The following is a 23023-nucleotide window of genomic DNA, read 5'->3' on the forward strand; positions in this document are numbered from 1 at the left end:
TTATTACCTTCATTTAATATGATTCAAGTTATCCTCCTTGGACTAATGTGCTACGTTTTTTACACATCCTTCGCTACATACACTGGTGTGCAAAAATTAAGGACGAAGTCGAAAAATTAGCACATCAGCTGAACGAAGAGGCAAAGCGGACAGAAAGACCAATCAGGAGATTAAGTAAGGTGATGTACGGTAGCACGTGCGCAGATATGCAGGTAGACGTAATGGGGGACTGTCTGAGTAGTATAAAGCATGTTGTCGGTGTAAGATCAGTATTTCTGGCAAAGAGATTGCACGCCGTATAGCAGTTAAAATCACACCGAGTTGCTGCCTCAGCGAGAAATGGCGAATAATCAATCTGTTGCACGACATCTGGATGCTTTTACCCGAAGTCGAATCATTGGGAAGTTGGAGGAAGGCCGCAGTGTGACAAGTGTGGCTGCAGAGTTCGGAATTGTTCACAGCAACGTTTCACGACTTTGGAGACAATTTCAAACTACAGGAACAGCTATCCGGGGGCTTAGTAGTGGTCGTCCACGAGGAACCACACCCGCAGATGACCGGTATATTGCCTTACAGGCCAGAAGAAACAGGCGGCAGACAGCGGGAGAAATCGCTAGACACACGACACAGGCGACTGGACGACCGATATCGCGTTTTACCGTCGCCAGAAGACTGCACGGTGGTGGTCTGTTTGCACGACGCCGTGTATGGTGTGTATCTCTAACGCCTGCCCATCGGAGAAGGCGTTCTCTGTGGTGCTTTGAACACCGGAATTGGAGAGACAATGAATGGGGACGAGTACTCTTTACAGATGAGAGCAGATTCAGTCTGAGTAGCGATTCTCATCGCATACTCATCTGGAGAGAGCGGGGAAGCCGCAATCATCCCTCGAACATCATTGAAAGGGACAGGTATGGAGGTGGCGGTGTTCTCGTTTGGGGAGGCATCATGCTTGGTAGTCGTACAGACCTTACAGACCTTCACATCTTCGACGCAGGTTCAGTCAACGGGACCAGTTATTATGACGAGATTCTTCTTCCATATGTGCGTCTTTTTAGAGGCGCTATTGGTGCGCAGTTCCTTTTCATGGACGACGACGCACCATGTCATCGCACAGTAGCTGCCGAACAGCTCTTAGAGAGTGAGGATATTAAACGTATGGATTGGCCGGTACGATCTCCGGTATCCATGTATGGGATTTTCTAGGCAGACGCTCGGAAGCTCGTACCTTACCACCAGTAACGATTCCGGAGCTTCGATTGGCGCTGCAAGACGAATGAGCAGCAATGCCTCAACAACTCATTGACACCCTCATTCTCAGCATGGGCAGACGCTGTGAAACCTGCCTAGCAGTCAGGGGAGATCATATCCCCCATTTAAAGACCGGATGTTTCTTGCTGGACACCCATCACAGGGATGTTTCGGCCTTCAGTCGCATTGCGCTCCATGCTACTTTTCCAATAAAGCTTCTTTTTATCCCTCTGATTTCTCTTTTAGTAAGTGTTGCTTACATTACTCATGTCCTTACGTATTGGGGATCTTACGGTATTAAATGTGTTGATTTGGAAAGCTTTTGTACAAAGTTATATTAAAAAAACCGTCTCGTCCTTAATTTTTGCACACCAGTGTATATTTGCTTTAAAATTTTATAATTGCAATCTGCAGCGTTTAACTTTTTATTTTCATTATTTTTCACAGCTGATTAATAGCTTTTGTTATCTTACTTTATTACATTTTATTTCATAGTATTTAATCTAATCTTGGGCACTTGCCTATTCGACACTGGCCACTGCTAAGGCTCGAAATGGTGGCTATTTTATTGTGGAGGCATCTAATAAGCAGCCTTCGTTGCCTCCTAAGAAGGAATAGACAGTTATAATTATGTCTTCTTCGGGATTCTATTCCGGCCCCTTCGGTACCGCAGGTCGGTTGCCCCAACCGCTGTACCGTCCGGGTGGCTTATTTCATGTTACTGATGTGTTTTGAAAAGTTTCGTTCACTGTTTGCTTAATTAGCAATTTTTAACAATCTGAGATGATTTTGTTTTGTTGAGATGATTTTTTGTTCGTTCTACACTGAAGAAATCGTAAATAAGTATGATTGTTGATTTCATTTAATGCACATGCGTCTAGAAACATTTTATAACACATATATACACATAACACAGACAGCCACACAAAAGCTCTCTTGCCGTTATCATAAAAGTGAACGGTGGTGATATACACGACCTGGCAAGAATTGAAGTAAATTATAAAAAGGAGGGAATACTTCTCTTTCAAATGAATGACTTGTGAACAAACTGTTAACATTGAAAATTAAAGTAAGAAAATAACGTTTACAGATAAATATGCCGTAATAATAAAAAGGAAAAATAAATCTATGTAAATATAAATACTCAACTAATCACATAAAACTAAAAATATAAACTTCAGATTTAAAAATGCATTCTGTAGACACAACTGTGAATTATACTTATAAAAACGGACTAAAAGCTTCTCCGAAATCTTTAAAACATTCCTGTACTGACTTTTAATTACAATCACTAAACATTGGTTTCTAGTGATATTTATGCCGCCAAAATTTGTCACCTCACATCAAAGAGTTACTAACCTGCAAGGAAGCATCTCGACTGCCCAGTACTTTTGCAGTACGATTGCTCATTGTCTGGTGGTAGTAACTCGCGGCCTTCAGACGTCCTGTACGTCTTCAATTCTCCGCCTTTAAACGTTCTCAAAGAATCGGCTTCTTCGACGGATGATCCATATATAACCGACCCATCCAAAAAGGAAGTTACTTGATTAATTTGCTCTCTGGGACCCAAAGTACACCCGATTCGCGGTGCTGTGCTTGATCTGGTGTATTCCATGCAATTCTGGCTTCGACGGCCGAAAACAGGGTCAGAAGGATGTATACGGATAGGATAACATTCCGGATGAAACTGTACTTTTTCAACACCACAGCATTTAATACGACTACCTTCATATCCTAAAAAAACATTCAACAATGGATTATATTATAGGTTAACGTAAAAAATACAAAACATAAATTCGGTAAATTATTGAATCAAATACACAGCTTAAAACGATATTACCCCACCCTGAACAGAAGATGATAGATGATGTGATAGCTAGATGAGTCTAGTCATTGAAATACACATAAGGGTTTATCGTTATTTTGATACTTAACAGCAAAGTGGATAGCTATATCTTTTTTTAAAATACAAAAACAAATTTGAACATTATATGCTTTGCGATGCACGAAATTATTTTTACATGCCAATGAAAATTAAATAGGCAAAGATTATTTATTTCTAAATCTCACCAAAGCATCTTTAAGTAATTTTAAGAATGAACACTTAACATTAGAGTAACAGAGTATTTCGTCTAAATATGCTTTCGACAACTGCCTTAAGATCTAGTGCATCAAATATTAATACGCATTATACTAAACATTGCAAAAGTATAAAATTTTGCGATTAGTATACGCATTATACTAGTTGCAAAAGTTAGACGTAATTAAGAGTAAATGCCATTTTTATAAATCAGAAAAAAGAAAGTTAAAACGGAAATTGGATGTAGAAATATTTTGTCAGTTGAATACTTAAATAGGATCAAAACATCAGTCACCTGTATCAGTAGTAGAAGAGCTATAATAAATGATACTAGAAGGTATTTCTCCCACCTTCTTAGCATGCCTTCGTGGTGTAATGGTCAGCACACTCTGTGCGTATTCGAGAGGTTCGAGTTTCGGCCAGGGCATTCACATTTTTCATGTCTCCTGCTTCCAAATAACCTAATGTCTTTACAGTGGCACCCGAACTATAAAAAATGTGGTGGATGACTATTCTCCGCCATCAGAATAGGATTGGGGCCTCTAATACCCAGTAGCCCTTTAAAAGGGGAGATATATAAGGTATTTCTCCCGCCTTCTAAGCAAGCCTTCGTGGTGTAACGGTCAGCACACTCGGCGCGTAATAGAGAGGTCCAAGGTTCGGGTCCCGGCAAAGGAATTGCTCATTTTTTATGACTCCTGCTTCCAAAATGACATAATTTCTCTACTATATTATCCTCGTGCTTACATGTGGCTAACTTACCGGAATCGTAGAATTTAGGCAGATAGAGAGACTTTAATCAAGAAGGAGAGGGAGAAAAAAGAGGTAATAAGATTCAAGTGACGTCAGATAATTATTTTATTTTTTTAAATAAATGCTATAGCTATTTTGTTATAACTATCCATAGCAGTGAAATAGAGATCAAGAAAAAGAATGCAGACAATTTCATAGACAATATTTGCATGCTACATTTCTCTAAAGTATGCTCTCTGGAAGACAGGCCAGATTTGTGAGAATCAAGAGAAATAGGGAAATAACGAAAATCGATGACTGAGCGTTTTCAGCACGAATTATTCAGGGTTCAATTTAGTAAGTGGCAACCACATGCGTTACCTCATCTCATTACTTCATCACAAGCATGAACGAAATTCATTATTATAGAGATGGTAGTTTGCATACAAAATCTGCACAGCCATAAATATTCTGGAAATATCATAAAGTTACATGCCTGGAAGGTCCTTCGTAGCTTCTCTGATGAAAGTCTGGAATAGAATGGAAACAGTTTAACAAATCTTTGAATTCCATGTAAGATTTTTTTTTAAATTTCTAATGGCAGATTAAAAAGAGGATTGTAGACCGAACAAGCAAAGATGAAAAAGAACGGCAAAACTGAAAGGAGTCCACAGTACAATATACAAATCTGTTTTGTGTCTCGCCTCCCAATATCTCTTCCAGAGTGATCCAGCATTAAGTGCAGGACAACGACTCAGATGTGAGGCATCCATTTGCTAATAAAAGTTGCACAATTTACAAATTGGAGTTGGGATAATGTTTATTCAATGAAGATGTTTCAAAAGACAATCATGGGCAGTAACAAGACGAAATACAGCAACAGATTTCTTTTTGGACCATAAAAGAGTGTCAGAAATTCTGTTAATCCATGTTTTGGAAACAAATTTAATTTAGCATAACTTGCAAGCAAATTTAAATCTCATGTGAGATTTTTTCAAAAGATGGCTCACCCATTGCTAATGGACGATAATGCATGTCATCTATTAAAGTTAAATGAAATAGAAAGTTTTTTCACTCGGCCGTTTCTGCAGATTTCTACTAAGGTATAGATATCGGCGGTGTGTAAAGACTAACATATTTCTCTGACTCTAAATATCAGATGATGATGTACATGAATATCGCATGATGGACACGTTGGGGAGGTGGACTGTAAACCGCCGACATTTTCAAAATATTGTCCCAATTTAATTGCTGTTTATATTGTAAGGAAGTATCACATTGCCCTGCCGTGCGTGCCCTTGTGATGTAAGTGTTTAGCAGGGAAAAATCGAGATCCAATTCCCGGCGAGGGCACAGTTGGCTTTTCCCGCTTCTTGCATCCTAACATCCTAATGGTGTTTGGGAAAAAAAAGAAAGAAAGAAAAGAAAAAGAAAGGAAGAAGAACAGAAATTATTTTAAACTCAGTCTATCTAATTTTATTTTAAATTGAATGAAATATCAGCCGTTCATTTGTATCTCTAAGATGAATCTCATACACATTTGAAAAGCAAATACTTTGTTCAACGGAATACGGCTCTTAATTCTTATATTCTTCTTCCACCTTTAATGTACATTGTTTTTTACAATTCATGTACAGACTTAAACGATTTCCTTTTTTAATGAACTGAGCATATATAGAAGTATAAAAAAATTATTATACGTAACATATAAATATCTGTCACACTATACTTAAACACGATAGTTAGATTCTACATTTAGATACGACTGTGTTACTGCGAAATAAGGAAGGGAAGTTGGAAACATTCTTTAAGGAAAAGAAAACAAAATTCAACTTAGGAATTACAACTTCAGAAATTTTGTTTTTTAATATTCCCATTTTAAAATTTTACACTTTTTATTACGTTTAAATATAAATTCCACATTTAATTCAGCCCTTCTTATACAGCTCTACAATACGAAAATGTGTCATTTCCCGTTATGAGACTGGTTTTTCCAAATAAAATGGTTTCCAATTTCTTTCTGTTGAACCTATGAAATTTTTTATAACATTTTTGCTAGAATACCCATAATCAGTAACGAAGATAAAAACAGCTCGAACTTTATTTATACACTCACGTTTGTGAAAATTGCAACACCATGAAGGACTTACGCGAGTGAGCTGAAATTTTCAGGAAATGCAAAGTAGCGCATGATATGCAAATGATTAGAATTGCAAATCCGTAGCGCATGCGTATGCTGAGCAGCGCCCTCTGAACGGCTGATGGATCCGAATAAATAGACGGCTGTAGCAAGGCGTGTATGGTTATCGGTGGTTATCTGCTAGTGGTAAACGTTAACTCAATCTGTACTTATGCCTCGTCGACGAAAGAGAGCGAGATTTGAACAACTTACAGAGTTTGAACGAGGGAGAATCATCGGCCTTCGTGAAGCTGGATTGTCGTATCGTGCAGTAGCCTCTCGTGTGCAGCGTAACAGCAGCACAGTGATGCGCGTTTGGAAGCAGTGGACGGACGAGTGTCGGACAACTCGGAAATCCGGGAGTGGACCCCGAAATGTGACGTCAGCTCGTGATGATAGACACCTGGTCCGCATGGCGCGGACGGACCGTACAGCTTCCTCTAGACAATTGGCAGCACTGTGGTCAATAGCTACAGGTGTTTCATTGTGTGCTTCATCAATTCGTAGACGTCTGCTGCAGTGTGGACTGCGCGCACGGACTCCTTTATACAGGATCCCCCTAACGCACGACCATCGCCGCCTCCGGCTACAATGGGCCAATCAGCATAGAGACTGGTGTGCTGATTGGCAGCATGCCGTGTTTTCTGACGAATCCCGCTTTAATTTGTGGTACCATGATGGCCGCATTCGTGTCAGACGCTATGCCGGTGAACGCCACCTTCCGGAGTGCATTATCGAACGCCACAGTGGACGAACACCCGGAGTTATGGTCTGGGGCGCCATAGCATATCATAGACGATCTCAATTGCTACGAATTGTGGGCAATCTGAACAGCAACCGGTATATCCGTGAAGTTCTACAGCCCGAAGCTGTTCCCTTCCTTCAAAGCTTGCCAGGCGCTGTATTTCAACAGGACAATGCCCGCCCTCATACTGCTCGGATTGTTAAATCCTTCTTTGCAGCGCAGCAGGTACAGCTTCTTCCTTGGCCTGCGTGTTCCCCGGATATGTCGCCAATTGAACATGTGTGGGATGTCATTGGTCGGCGTCTTGCTCGTGATCCTCGTCCTGTTGCGTCTGCAGACGAACTTTGGGTACGCGTACAAACGATATGGAATGCTCTTCCTCAGTCAGACATTCAAACTTTGTTTGACTCCATGCCACGTCGTGTAGCAGCACTTATTGCGGCGCGTGGTGGCCACACAAAATACTGATTCTGATCTCTTGTTCTTGTTTGTTTGCTTTGAACATTTAATCATTTATTTGTACCACTACCACTCAACTGTGTATTAAATTGCATTCAATTATGACGATTCCTTCTTGGTGTTGCAATTTTCACAAACGTGAGTTTACATGCCTTCTGAAGAAAGTATTTTAATATATAAGTTTAAACATACCTGCATGTCAGAAGATTTACAACAATTTCACATTATTAAACTAAATTTGACACCTTCAGTTAACCTACTTTTGGAGTGAATACAGAATATTAAGCTACAAGATTAAATAAAATTATTAAACTAAACGAAACAGCAGATTTTTATTCTAAATTTAAAAAAATTATTTGAAAGCAATGGTTGCAAATTGTTTATAAGATTTAAAATCTTTTACTAACGTAAATTGCGATTTAATTTTTTGTAGATTTAAAGTGACTTACTCTCTGTATAGTATTATAGAAAGGATAGAAACTTGAGAAGGGTGTAAGAGATCCTTTTATTTAAACTCAATAAGATGAACGGAAGGTATTCCTGGTGCTTACAAATTTACCAGTATTTATGGAGAGAGCTCAAAGTAGAAATTCAAAAGTCAATGTAATTTAAATTCTACTGGCCATAGGTTCAACAGAGTAATATAGTCACGAAGATGGCTCGGAATTAACTGGCATGAATTTAATTATCGGAAAGTAGCAAAGGCGAAGACAGGAACTCTTATCTATAACAGCAAACTAGTAACGTGGCTTTCAAACGGCAGAACATCCTCTGACTTAACAATCCCAAACTCTCAGTTAAATATACGAGAGCTAATTTGCATTCTGGTGGAAAAATGGAAAGAGAGAAGTAACAGTAAAGATTCCAAAGATAAAACAATTGTTATGTAAATTAAATAAACCTTACAAGAATTAAAATGAATTTTCTTTTGTTTTACATGTTTGATTACAAAATAAATTGAATTTAATGATCAGTTCCACACTTTTCGTTTCATTATGTTAAAGGAAATTATGTGTGAAAATCTGTACCGAAGAATACGCTTAAAATTAGGCACTCACCCGCTGCTTGCCCAACGTGAGCCAAATCATGGAATACAAATTCTCCAAAAATAGCCAAAATAGTCGTCACGTGTGTATGTGGTCGATCGGTGTCCGTGTGAACTGACAAGCTGATCTCCCGAGCACTTGGTAAAAATCCTCCATTCGCAGATTGGCGTGGCAATGAAACAGCTGTAAGAAAGTATAAATTGAACTTAAAATCCGAATACCTCATGTAAATAAATGTATGACTGATATCTAAAATGGTGTACCTCTGTAGTTGAAATTATATATACTAAACAATATTATATACTTAAACTAAATCATAACCTTGAATCGGTTCGACATCTCATGAGACAATAAACTGTGCCTGGAGTTATCTTTTTAGTCAGTTAATAATATATAGTACATCACAAATCAGGACATGCATTATTTAATAAAATGTATAATTTGAAAGCTTCAGATTACTACTTAACATCTTGAAAAAGAGTTTATTATTACAATTTCTTTAAATGAATATGTATTAAAGTTTTTAAAATATAACAAGTCACATAAATATTTCTCTTCTTTTCTTAAATAAAAATAATATCTACTCCTATCAACTCATAAAATTATATCTTTACGTCAACTGGCGAGTTTTCATGTTATTTGATAAAATAGCAGTAAAACTTAAACCATGAAGAAATTTCAATTTTTAAAGCTTCGTCATTTGTTCTTCATTTCTTTTTAGACATAAGAATGGTGTAAAAAGAATGATATCAAACTATTACAAAAACAAATTACCATTCACATATCATATCTGTAGCCACAATTCATTTGGCACTCTAATCATGCCTATTCAAGAACTTTTACAGTTTTGAATACTATTGCAATAGGAAGAACGCATAGCGGCTTCTAAGTAGCACAGAGAGGGTGAAGCTAAAAGTACGCAATTATATAACAGGGAAGTTCGCCAAAAGGAAGGTTTTGGTTTTGGTTTTGGTTAGAAAAATTTTAGTTCTCAAAATTTTGAGTTCATTATGAATCGGCTGCGTCATCGGCGTTTCTAGATTAATCTATGGCATAGATTAATCTAGAAATGGCGCAGTCCAGAAATGTTATTTTTAGAATAGAAAAACGGAATACCCAAATTAAAAATGAGGAATTAAGAGACTATTACTAAATTAAATTACTGTAAAGCTAATTTACATATTTTTTATCTTACATATACATATAACGCAATGTAAATTAAAATAATACGTTTAAAATCTATTCCATATTCATTTCGGAACAAACCGCATACCAAAAAAAAAAAAAAAAAAAAAAAAAAAAAAAAAACAGAAGCACAGTGGGGAAAGCATGTGAAAGACGCGCAAAAACTGCCATACCCAAAAACGAAAAAGGGAAACAGAAATTTACATCTTTCTCTGCATCGTCATCAGAGGGTTTGTGCAACGAGAAAAGCAAATGCATCAGTTTGTTTATGAACCAACAAATATACAAATTTGAGCTTAATAGTTAAAAAAATCTCAGAAAATTAAATGGGTTGGACTAATAAAGACACAGATCTTAAGCTAATTTAATATTTAGTTAAAATTTTTAAACTGATTTTTTTATTTTTAAGTTTGCTTTATCAAATACTTTTAATTAACATTTTCTTCTGTTTAAGTTTTTCATATTGTTAACGATTTTCCTGCAAGAAAATTTCCTTAGTTGTAAATTCTTAGCTCTCGAATAACAACGCGAATTCAAAATGAAATGGCTTTCTAGTTGCCTGCATTTGAAGCATAACACAAGTTATTATTTTGTTTGAATGCGTAGTTACTGTCGTATATGTAAGCAAGGTAATCTAAATTTTAAAAGAAATGGTGTAATAAGAAAGCAAATCAAAAGAAAAAAAAGTTGTTGAGGGAACTGTTGTATTGAAATTGGCCAAGATTGTTTCATGCGCTTCAAGACTCAATGAAAGTCGATTTTACGAGTGGCTGCTCTTTCTTCTCACCGATAAATGGTTTTACAGCTTTCCAACTAGACAACGATAATCGTGATTGAACTAATTCTTAAAATAGACAAACTGGTTGCGAGAGAAAAAGAGCTGCAGAAAATTGCTAAGAAATCTGTAAGCCTTTTTTTATGGGCATAGCGAATTTATGTTGCGATTGTTATCTACACAAGAAGTTCCTGAAGCTCTCAGATGTGGTTAGCCATAAAAATGTGATTAAAATCTTTTCGTGGATCAGAATTAAAAAGGCATTCAAATAATTTACTTAATGATTGTCTCATACTATCACGTTTTAACAATCACAAGGCACATAGCAATTAATCTTTATCAAATGCATGAAATAAGCTGCGAAGAAATTCCCTGTGCATTTGTATTAAATATTTATCAACATTATTTCATCCTAAGCTGTGTGTTCTATATATGCTTGGTTTGTATTGCTAAGTACTTAAAAAAGGTATGTTATAGGCTTGGGAATATAAGTTAAAATATATCTAAAATCGAAAGAACCTTAAATTTGAAAACTAAGAAATCAGACGTAATGACTATATGCAGTATGAGAATAAGATTACATTTTTAATTTATAACTAAATTTATTTAGGTTATATAACTAAATTTTTATACTTAAGTTTATCCAAGTCACATGACTAAATTTTTATAATAAAGTTTATCTAAGCCAAATTAGTATTATAATTTTTATTGATACTCCTGTAAGCATAAATTCGAAGTTAATACCCAAGCCCCCTGAGAGAAAAGCGGATTGATTTTTTAAAGTTATTCTCGTACCGTTAACCAGTTCAGTTTTAGGAAAGCAGGATCATCGATGTGTATGATACCTAATCTTTCTCCTTAATAGTATCTTAGCAATACGTGTCGTAGAAGGTGAAACTTTTTAATTTTGAAAATCTATTTTCCCGTTCATTGTACATTGGACAAGGAGAGAGATGTAGAGATTTGAAACTTCCTGTAAAAGCAAAAGAAAGTGAAAAACCTTCACCCCAAGCTGTAAGTGTACTTATGCAGACTTAGATACCATTTTTTATTTGATATCTAATGATTAGATAAAAGATGACTAGGTCTTATTGCCAAATAAAAATTGGGAAATTTATACCGCTGTTTAGTATAGATTTCAAATAAAGAAACAACGAATTTTGAGAGTGGAACTAGGCGGTTTCTCTTGCTTAACAAAGGCGGTTTCTCTTGCTAGTCCTTTCAGAATTGTAAAGATTTGTATTTACAGAGTTTTTTTATTTGTTTAATCAATTATATCAAACCGTGCGAGGGCTACATGTTTAATAGAGCGATGTTTTCATAGAGGATTTTCTAAGGTTAACTGACTCCGTATTTACATTACACATAGAGAAATTCGAAAAGACTTAGCATACAAACTATTTATCGGGATTAGAACAGGAATCTAACTACCAGTATACAGCGGTCTTATCCACGTGGCCTCAGGTAAACAAATCACCTGTTAAAGTAAACTGAAATGAGGAAATAAAAGAAGAAAACTTGGCGCTTGCGGTTCTTGAATTAAGTTTATTAAATCCCAATTATTTTATCAAACTATTTTTATATAATTTATTTCTTTTATTTTAAATCTCTTTGAACGCTTAATAAGAAATATTTCTTTCTATACTACTAAAAGCATAAATTTAAATTTTGCTGTAGAAACAAAACCAGACAGTATGCTGAAAATTAGTGTGTTACTCGATTAAAATTTGATACTTTTTCCATGTGTAAATTAAAAAGTATGTTTCTTTGAAAATTCTCCTCCCTGTGACAATCAGAGAATTCGCGCGTCATTTATAAAGCGAATTTATTTTATATTAAAATATTTATCAGCAACCGTTCGTTAGATACTCTCAGAGAGTGTAATATGTAATTATTAGATATTATTCGAGCACACGTTCAGTATCACACCAAAGCCACGATTATTCGTTTTTTGTTCATGTACACGAATTCTACGTTTTTCATTCATTTACAAGCGTTTTCTAAGCTAGTTTTCGATGTTTCATTCCATGATAAAGGAGAGAGGTGCATTTTCTTCAAGTTTCTGAAAGGATTCTGTGACCTATTTCTACGCTGTGTCCATAATAATCCTTACCGGAATCGGTTGGTTCTACAGAAATATTTCCAATTATAAAATGTGTAAATGGCACAAATATTCATGTTTTAAGATTTTTAAACATAAGGAAATCCAACATTTTATGTGTTCCTCGGGCCCCTATACTTATGTATAGAAAAATGTTGCACTCGTTATAAGAAATAAAACACACTAAGTTCCACTCCCAAACAATAAAACTTTTAAAGAGATATCTAATTTCAAAATATTCCGATTTTGGTTACAGCCGAAAACATCGCGGCAAAAACATCGTGGACGAAAACGTCGCGGAGAAAACAACGCAAGGCGTAAACGTCGTGCTACAAAACATCGTGGGAGAAAACATCGCAAAGAGAAAACATCGCAGTCCTAAAACATCGTGGTACAAAACATCGTCGTCGAAAATAAAGCGATTCAAAAACTTCGCAATTTAAAAACGTCGTCGTCGAAAATATCGTGGTAAAAAATAAAGTATCTACAAATCATCGCATGACGATAACATCGCAGACATGCGTTAATAACTGTAAATGGATATCCCCATAATGATTTGTGAGTGCAAGATATAAAGAAGGATAATTTTTGTTTTCACATTTTTTTTATTAACTAATTAATTTTTCTGAAAAAGTAAGAAGGAAACTTAAACATAGCAAATTAATGCAACTTATAGCAATTAATAGAATTTTAAACCGACATAGTTAACTAACAAAGGCCATTAATAAATCATTTTTTATAAAGTTTTTACTGGTAATTTTTCATGAAACGGATAAGCTATAAGTTGCATTTAATTTTCTATGCTTAAGTTTCCTTCTTACTTTTTCAGCAAAAATTTATTAGTTAATAAAAAATGTGAAAGTAAAAATTATCCTTCTTTACATTTTGCGCTCACAAATCATTATGGGAATATTCATTTACAGTTATTAAAGCATGTTTTGAAAAAGCATGTCTGCGATGTTATCGTCATGCGATGATTTGTAGATACTTTATTTTTTACCACGATATTTTCGACGACGATGTTTTTAAACTGCGAAGTTTTTGAAGCGCTTTATTTTAGACGACGATGTTTTTTACCACGATGTTTTAGGACTGCGATGTTTTCTCCCACGATGTTTTGTAGCACGACGTTTTCGCCTTGCGTTGTTTTCTCCGCGATGTTATCGGCGGACACCCCGATTTTTGACGTCATATTCAATTTGCACTGAGAGTAATTTGAGGTTAATACTTATTCCTTACAGGCCAGTGACGATATTGTTTTGTAATTTACTACCGTTTTTAATTTATAGTTTTAATACATTTAGTCCGCCTAAAGAATTTTATAAAGTAATTTGCGAGTTTCCAAAGCCTAAAAGTACGTTATTCTCATGAAGTTTTATTACTTTAGTACTTTAGTCTATCAGTATTTTTCTACAACACGAATTCTATCAGATTCCGTGAATAGAACCTTCATTTTGAAAAAATATATATATATATTAATCAATACTTTTTCACAGTAACCTCCACAGAAATGCTCGTCACTTAATCTCTTACCATCATAAACATGCTCTAAATTGATATTTTATCTTTAGTTATATACACATGCAAACATTTCAGTTTGTGGACGGTCCCTAAATATGATTTCCGACATTAAACCCAAATATCTCAGTCAATTTGTTGTTATGGAAGTTATCATGTTCTTATTTCATTTTTAATACGAGTACGAATTTCTCATGGACCGGGGAACGTATAAAAAGTCGGATTCCATATTTTACACAGACTGACCTTTTTTAATTTAAAAATACGAAACTCTGAGTCATTTAAAACATTTTTGTAACTGGAAGTATATGCCTATGACCGACAGTTGTGAAAATAAAGGCAGAGTAAGGTTTGGTTTATTTAATTGTCCCAAAGCCCTCGAGGGCTATCTGCCTAAGAGGAGGGATGCCTTCGTGAAGGGAAACTGGCTGGTTCACTCGTTACACATTGGCCGAGTAAGGACTTTTGTGGATGCGTTGTATAAAAGGAGTAATTCTATTTCTCTCAAAATCAGACTCGTGCTAAACGTTTTTCCTCGGCACTGCTGTTTCGCTGATGCTTGGTTTAAGCCTGATGTCGACGATATGTGTCAATAAAATAGCTCAGACTGATATTAAAACGTATGATACAAATGAGAAATTATGGCATCTGGTCTCAGCAACAGAGCTTCTACACCCTGAAGAGGAATTAAAATTTCAGGTCAAACTGAAGAACTGGAACCAGGCATCGCGTGTGCTGTCGTTCAATACTGAGTGTAAGGCGGCCCGAAAGTCTTTTCAGCCCCTAATTTCTTTCACAGATATAGATTCCTTATTGGCGTTTTACTTCAGATAATTTGCAATGGCTGATTGATAGCATAATTACATTCATTTCATTTAAATTCACATGGCAGGCACAAACAAATGATCGAGTAGTTTGAAAGGAGTCCCGATCTCTCGCTATGTGATATCACTATACTGGCATGTATCGGAACAAAAGTACCCAACAACCAAATACCTGAAAGAATACATTAATGATGCATTCATAAATATCGCAAAGCCTTTGTTTCTTGAAATCTCGCACAGAACATATTGATGGATCATTTTGGCCGCAAAAGCGAGTATTCACGCTGATATGATGGATGCTGAAACACTATCATAAACGTAAACTATCAACCAATTTCATTCATCTCAAGTGATACATAGGTACAAAATATATATCTGTTCAGCCCTTACACTATAATAAAGCAGTATAATTACCGTGACTGTTATGGTGGAAAAATTTGCTTTGGTGAAAAAAATCTAAAAGGTCATTAGATTGAAAATAAATCTAAATTATCAATCTATACTTGAAATTTCAGTCGGTAAATAACATCTTATTTAAATTTCAGATTTTCTGACCAGTCAAAACCTGCATTCATGTATTAGAATTAAGTGTTATCTGCTGACTTTTGTAGAACTCAAAAGCGATACGGAATAATTTTTGAAATGGTTGACACGTAGAAACTTCTAAAACAGCTATTTTTTCTTACTGAAGAATTTATGGTTCAAACTTATTTTATTACTGATGGATTTACTTCTTGCATCATTACCTGTTGTTAGGCTTTACTTAGCTCTGTATTCTATGATATAATAGTATTCTGAGAAACTGGTTCACCTTGACGCAATTTAATTGCCGACAAGTCACATTTAGTTCGTTGCACTTGTCACGTGAGCTTTTAAGGTGGTAGAATGATTCAATGATGAGTAATTTCAACTGACTAAATGCTTAAACATTTAGAAAAGACGGAGAAAATGCGTTTGGATTGCAAGCTCAAAATTACCTATAATTCTTTCCTTTAACGACAAAAGAATACAATACACTTCATCTGATAAGTCATAGTCTTCATCTGTATCATGTAAATGAAACGCTGGACTTTAAAATATGTAATAATGAAATTAGTACTGCATAAATAAAGGGAAAGCCAATACAAATGCAACCACCGTTTTAATTTATGCAATCACAAATTTTCTATACAGGTGGAAAATTTTAACTGCCACCCACGCCGGTTTAGAAGACTGATAAAAATTCTCGTTTAATCCAATAATAAAAAGCTTTCATTGAAAATCAGATTAAGTTACTTTCTTTCAGGTCCGCAATTTTGCATCCTAAATTTTAAAGAATACACGTACCTATTCTTTGTTTGGGTGTTCGTTGTAATTTTATTTCGTTATTATAGACTGAAGCCCTTTTGTTTTCTCGGTAAATACACATGAAAAGAGACTATTACTTTATGTAATATATTAAGTACAGAAAATGAGTATATCGCTAAGTCGCTGAATACTGATACTTCATTTTGAGGTTCGAATCCTGGCAAACATGCTAACTGCATGGGCGTTTGCATGGTTTTCCTTACATGTGGACGTGTATACAAGCCAATTTTCTTTTCAAAATTTATTATTCAATTTAAATATTAAAGCTATCATATTTTTAATGTTACCTTTCATTCTATTTGACTAATTTTGACGCACGAATGAAGATTCCAGTTAAACTTTCTTTGCATTATAGGATTTGACCAAGCACGGGACAGCTATCTGTTTAAAGGAACGGGTGACTACATGGAAGATTTTCGAAAAGGAACTAGGTCGAACTCCTGTTATACATATGAAAAATCACGAAAGCATCTATGCAGCTAACCCTTTCACGAAGTTTCAGAACTTAATTGAAATACCAGCGATCAGTGATCTTATCCACTTGCCGCTCATGGGGAAAATGTAGACTGAAAAGGCGTGGCTGAGCATAAATATACGCATACAAGTACAAACATGTTGAATCATATTTCAGCATAACTCATAGACAGAACTGCCAACAGATGCAATATTAATGTAGGAATGTGTATTTTAATATGAAATATATTAATAATTTTATATTAAATATACACGTAATATAATTTTAATGGAATACATTAATCTGCATATTGTAATACAATCTATCTGAACATATGATATGTATATCTGTACTTCTCAGATGGCTCATGCGTTAATGGGAGAGATGATAATTAAACTACTATGGACGATGTCGATTTGTCATGAATACATGCTCTATGAACTCTTTTATCTCGCATTTTCATTTTACAGATTGTAGTTTACATACACCTTACGAATAATCATATCAAATATTACAAGCTGGACCTATGCGTAGCTTGTTGAAAATTCTTCGTTCTCCATACATAATCTCTGCGCAATAAGTTTTATATTCCATGAAATTATCACTGCAATGAATGTTTTTTAATTTTATTTTAATACTTTATATTTTTCCATGTGTACAGTGAATGTTTGATCAGTTATACAACACCTAATAGCATCATTCAACATATTTTGTGGCTCATATTCAACACCACACAAAATTAATTATTTCTAACCTATTTTCACCAAGCAACATTTAATTGGTCATCAGCGATAACTGTTAGACAAACCTTATTGTTGCCCTGGTAGTTAAATTCGAATAACTACGACTTCTTGCAAAAGGCTGGTTTGACGTTTTTGTAGTTTTTCCCATAAGTAACGTGAATACGAAACAGTTTCTCTTAGAAAGTCCTCTAAGAGTTAATCCTTTTCATCAGACAAATAAACTTCCCATGCATTGCTATGATTTAATAACCAAGTCAACAAAGTTAATGCGGCCTCTTAATCTCCCTATTCGAGGTTTTTTTTTTTTTTTTTTTTTTTTTTTTTTTTTTTTTTTAATTAAACGTCCGGATACTTTTTCCTCAAGAAGTTGTCGGAAATAGATCGGTCATTTAGCTGTCTCATCTGTAACAGCGTTACCCAAAGTATACCATAGGTATACTCTGATACTGAGTTACACCTGCAAGAAAATACGAAAAGGCACACAAAAATTCAAGCCTTATGCGGGAATCGAACCTGCATCCTGTAGTTCGGACTAGTAGTCAGCCTATACCGCTGCACAGGCAGTGTAACGTCGGCATTCAAGTTGAAGCAATACATTCAGTGGAAGCTCAAAGTCCAGTATAAAATTTTAAATACTCATTATTAGTCGATGCACTAGAGATGATTCTGCACCGCAATACGCCATATATGAACATAAAGTATTAAAAACATGTTTTATAAATTATAATAATGGTACCAAATATTCATGAAAATCTTCAGTTACTATTTTATGTAATAAATTATTTGAATTGTATGCATTATGATTTTTTTCAAGTAGAGACACTAAAAATAAAATATAAATGTAATAAGAAGTACGTATATTGCTTTTTAGTTTATCAGTTTGTTAAGCAATTAGTGATTTTATTTTCAAAACCATTTAATGATTTTATGCCATGTCACGGAATGGCAAAACCTGCGCTGCCGCATGCCGCTTCATGACTGAATTAAGCCATCGTGCACGCCGTTTTCACCATATTTCAGACTACAAGTTCTAGTCCTTAATTATTAAGCAATTTAAATTAAAATCACTTAGCAAACAATAAAAGTACCTTTATAAAAAATGAAACACCTTTTTAATTTCACATATATCAGTTTAGTTACGCAGATAAAGATACTAATAAAAACCGTGCCATTTTAGCTTTGGTTTTTTTTCGTTTATAACCACAATTTTAACTCTCATGTACAGAAATTGGTTTCCGAAAGTTAGACAAAAATTAGAATTATTTGCAAAATTAATGCAGTGCTTAATATTTTCTCAGATATGTAACCAGCAAAGTAATGCCATGTCAGCTTAATCGTATGAAAATTAAACCAGGCTCCATCAGTTTGAGCAACTGGATAATAGCATAAAAGTCCTTTGTTAATGGATTACTCTTGCGTGCTCGAAGTGTAAATATAAAAATTACTAACAGCCAGTTTTTAAGAATGACCTTATAACACGCACTGCGATGAAGTACTGAACATATGCTACAACCAGTCAAACGTTACACGATGGATGAATGTGAGTCCTTCTAGAATTCATGGACTGTGAAATAAATTATTATTTACGAAATTCTCGCCTCGAAGGTTCATTCAAGGAGTTACAACAGAAATGAGAAGTATGTATTTTTATGAAGACAAAATTTTCATTCTGTAGAAGGCTGCATGAAGGACGTTTCTAAGCTAAGTGACCCCAAATTTGCGTACATGAGAAAATGGCATCACATGAGAAAAAGCTGAATTGCGCACACAAACATGTGAACTAGAGTGAAACCCAACAGCATTTCGTCTTTAATAGACGGATACCAATTTCTTTCAGTGCGACTACAGGCATTGTTCGAGGTGGAGAGTGCCAGGTACCGACTGTTACGGCACAGACTACGGGTGTGATATTTTTAGACTGACGTCCAAAACTGCGAGACAAGTGAGAACTTTGAAATATAACTACCGAAAATGCGAGACGATATCAAGAGACTGTCTTCATGCAGAAACTACAAATGGTACATGATACAAGAGGATGAAGCTCGACAACACCAAGCTGTATTAGAGAAACAGTACCTTATAAAACAATACTTACACAATGTACATACGTACATTGTACACATGGATCATCCACCTTACTATATGGCTTATACCTTACTGAATATATGTGGAATGCGTATTAATATCTTCAACCAGTTATCCCGTAGACGATGCCTGAAAGGAACACTGTTTGACACTCATTATTAAACTACATTAAAAACAGTATGAAACATCAGGTCGGTCCTCCTTACTGTATTTAATAACTGTACTTCATATCAATATAACTCGTATATTAAGATCTTGCATCTCATTTGTGAACCAATAACTGGAGTGCTAATCTTTATTCAAAAAGATAATTAGAAGAATACATAATCCTCTAAAGAAATATAATCATGTAAAGAAGATAATCCTGTAAAGGCAGAACGAAGATAAAGAAGATAATTATGTAAAGAAGATAGCCAAAAATGGACAAACGAGGTAATCCTGTAAAACACGATTTCACGAAAATACTTAATAGCTTGTTGTTTATGATAATTTTTGTTTAATTTACACAAACTATTTCCTAATTTTAAGCACATGTATAACATAGTTCCAACTTATGAACATTTGATCAACTCAATAATAACAAGAGTGTGCCAAAGCAATGAAAATTATACCAATATACTTCATGTTAATCCTAAGTTAAATGTAGAATATAAATGAAGGAGGAAATTTTTAGTTATATTTAAATATACATAAAATATATCGCAGGTAATGAAAATATAATAATGAACTGCTACTTTAGGCAGCATTTTATATCGAAACGAACTAGAAATATGTAAACTGTATTTTCGAATATTGTGAGAAGTTATTCAAGAATTTTATTACTTTCATCTTAAAACTAACTTTCAAATGCATTTCATTTAACATGTCTACATTATGATCTTGATCATCCATTAATACATTATGTCGACATAAGGCAACATTAAAAACACTTTGATAGAAAAGACAAACATATGTATTTTAAATTATAAATGAAACAAAATTTGTAGGAAATTTTCCATATGACGTAAAATGTGCGATGTTAAAACGTAACTATTAATAAATTAGTATTTACGCAATGAATGCTTCATAATTAAATGGATGACGTTATTTTTGGAAAATGTGAATCGTTGAAATAATTTTTTGTAATTGATGATGGTTTAGCTTTCGAACATTCTTCAGAATTTGTGGGAAGTTTTATATACTTCATAATTTTTAATTCCTTAATTAATAGAAAAGATTATGTGTTAAGTGAGTATGAAAAACGTTTGCATAAGCTTGACCTTCTTCGTGTTACATAATTTAAGTGATCGTAATTGTTTGTCACACCCTGTAATTTGAAAAGGCCGTTGCAAGCTTTAATACGCTAATATATTGATTTCAAATGTACATCCCTAAATCAGTGTTTTAGCATACATATCGGTCATAAACTTCTTGTATTCTCTAAAATAGTTATATAAGAAAGTAGCTACTGTTTCATCAGATGTTATAAATAGTAATCGCTTTTGTCTACATGAATAACAAATGACTACTACCGCCATAATGAAACTGAGGAGATGCACTGAGTGTTCGCAAAAGGTTGCTCCGTGCTTATTTCCTAAAATACTGATCTTAAATATACACTTCCAGTTTACCCGTTTCTGAAACTAACGTATAGAATTTTACGATAAAATTTCAACCACATTGGTGGAAAAGATGTGCAAGTATAAAATCAAACACTTTGCATGACCTTCCTGTCGCCCTAGATGGTATAGTAGTTGCTAGTCCAAACTCCAAGGTACGTGTTCGAACTCCGCGTTAATGCTTGATTTCTTGTGTTTGTTCTCTCTGTCTTCTCACACGTGTTATATCGGTCTAATCCCTATGATAACGTTTTCAGAGTTGAGACGGCTAAATGATATATGGATTCAGTTCTTCCCGCCATATGTTTGAGAAGCAAGTGTTCGAGTATTTAAAAACATTTATGATCTTTCTAGAGCAAAAACATCTGCTCAGTGAAATATTATTTATATTTTAGTAAGTTAAATTAAAAAGGTGACGTGAAAAATTCATGCAGCTAGTTAGGAATAAATTTATTGAATGAATCATTTTTCAAAACCTACTAGCGATTCAAATTTAAGACTTTTCCCAATTTAGGAAATAACTACTACAAAGCAAATATTGCTGGTTTCGGCGATTGAGGATTTTGCACAGAGTAAAATAACGCTCGTTATTAAATTTGTAGCTAGCCTCATGAAAATTTCAATTACGCATATCTCTGAGAATTTCGAGCATATACTTATGAAATTTCTATAGTTAGTTTAATAAAAGTCTAATGAATACTTAATTAACTGACCTGTTTGCTCTGATCATAAATATACACATATATATCTAAAATGATATATTTTGTATCTGCGGAATACCTACGCTATTTAAACTGTTAATCATAAAATACTGTACCTTATTCTAAGTAACTTTTTAACTCGAAATACATACCTAAGACCAATATTTAAGGAAATAAAGCCTGTACTTAACTTATTTATGTGTTTGTTTAATCGAAAATCACATAACTAACTGCTTTTAGTCATAGGTTTCTGTGCACTGTCTAGTTACATGTAGAAAGATGTGATGCAAGTACTTACAGTCAGCATAATCTGGGACAAGAAACCTAACAAAACGTCGATTTGCATTGCCCCAGCTTGGATTTTGAACATTATTGCAGTATCCGCTAAAAGCTCTGTATTTCCTTGGTTGGCATGGAAAATCCACTTCTAGAGGACAAGCAGTATTTAGAAGCGTTCCTCTGATATCAGCTGTAGGCAAGCTATATGCTACTTGCTCCTTGCTTAGTTTATACCTAAAATTTAATTAAAAATACTATATTAAGCTCACAAATATGTGTTTTAAAATAAAGTACATATAATTTCACTTAAAATGTATGAAAGTTTACAAGTGAAATATCCAGAACAACTTTCAGTTATCTAAAGTTTAACTCTCAAGGGTTTACAAAATATAATTTAAAGCGATGCGCCTCCTTATATGCGAGTATAATCTAAGTTAAATCTACGTTAGGAAAATTAGTCTAATAATTACTCTGGTACACCTTTCTGTATAGGGATAATAATACACTGGTATACGGCTTGAAGAGCTTAAAACCACACTCTGCAATTTTAGGAACATGTTCTATATTACTACTATTAAAACTATTTAGGCTGCAGTGGCTACTTATTTCAGTTAAGGCGTATGCCATGAAAAAACTTCAGCTGCTGTTCTAGCATAGCATAATAAATGTTCAAGGGAGTTGAAGGCCCAAAGCAATATGGCGAACTTATTGTCAATGTGTCTTAAACCCCTTAGTAGTTATTGAGCCACAGGAAGAAATACGTTGCTCTGTTGAAAGATGACCCTATAATTCAGGCAGATTGCCTAGAAGCAAATGTTGAGATAGCCGGTTAGCAGGTACCAGTAGTAAACATCAGTTATTGTTTGTAGTAGGACAGCCGATAGACACATATCTCTCCAGATCAGAGTACTACCAGAGATT

At 34.7% G+C, this 23023-nt stretch overlaps 1 protein-coding gene across 2 annotated transcripts in view; it reads right to left on the reverse strand.

The window, feature by feature from the left end:
- Positions 1 to 23023, reverse strand: part of LOC118185710 (uncharacterized) — a 141078-nt gene that overhangs the window by 55030 nt on the left and 63025 nt on the right. For both annotated transcript variants that reach the window (XM_085809756.1, XM_035355605.2), the window contains exons 4-6: positions 22122 to 22336; positions 8505 to 8675; positions 2611 to 2985 (exon numbers count right to left, since the gene is read on the reverse strand). In XM_085809756.1, the coding sequence (XP_085665882.1) occupies positions 2611 to 2985; positions 8505 to 8675; positions 22122 to 22336 (761 nt within the window). The remainder of the gene's footprint in view (positions 1 to 2610; positions 2986 to 8504; positions 8676 to 22121; positions 22337 to 23023) is intronic.

Source organism: Stegodyphus dumicola, chromosome X2 (assembly GCF_044657685.1).
Source record: "Stegodyphus dumicola isolate Sdum_Otavi_A_Nest chromosome X2, ASM4465768v1".
In the NCBI taxonomy this organism is placed as follows: domain Eukaryota; kingdom Metazoa; phylum Arthropoda; class Arachnida; order Araneae; family Eresidae; genus Stegodyphus; species Stegodyphus dumicola.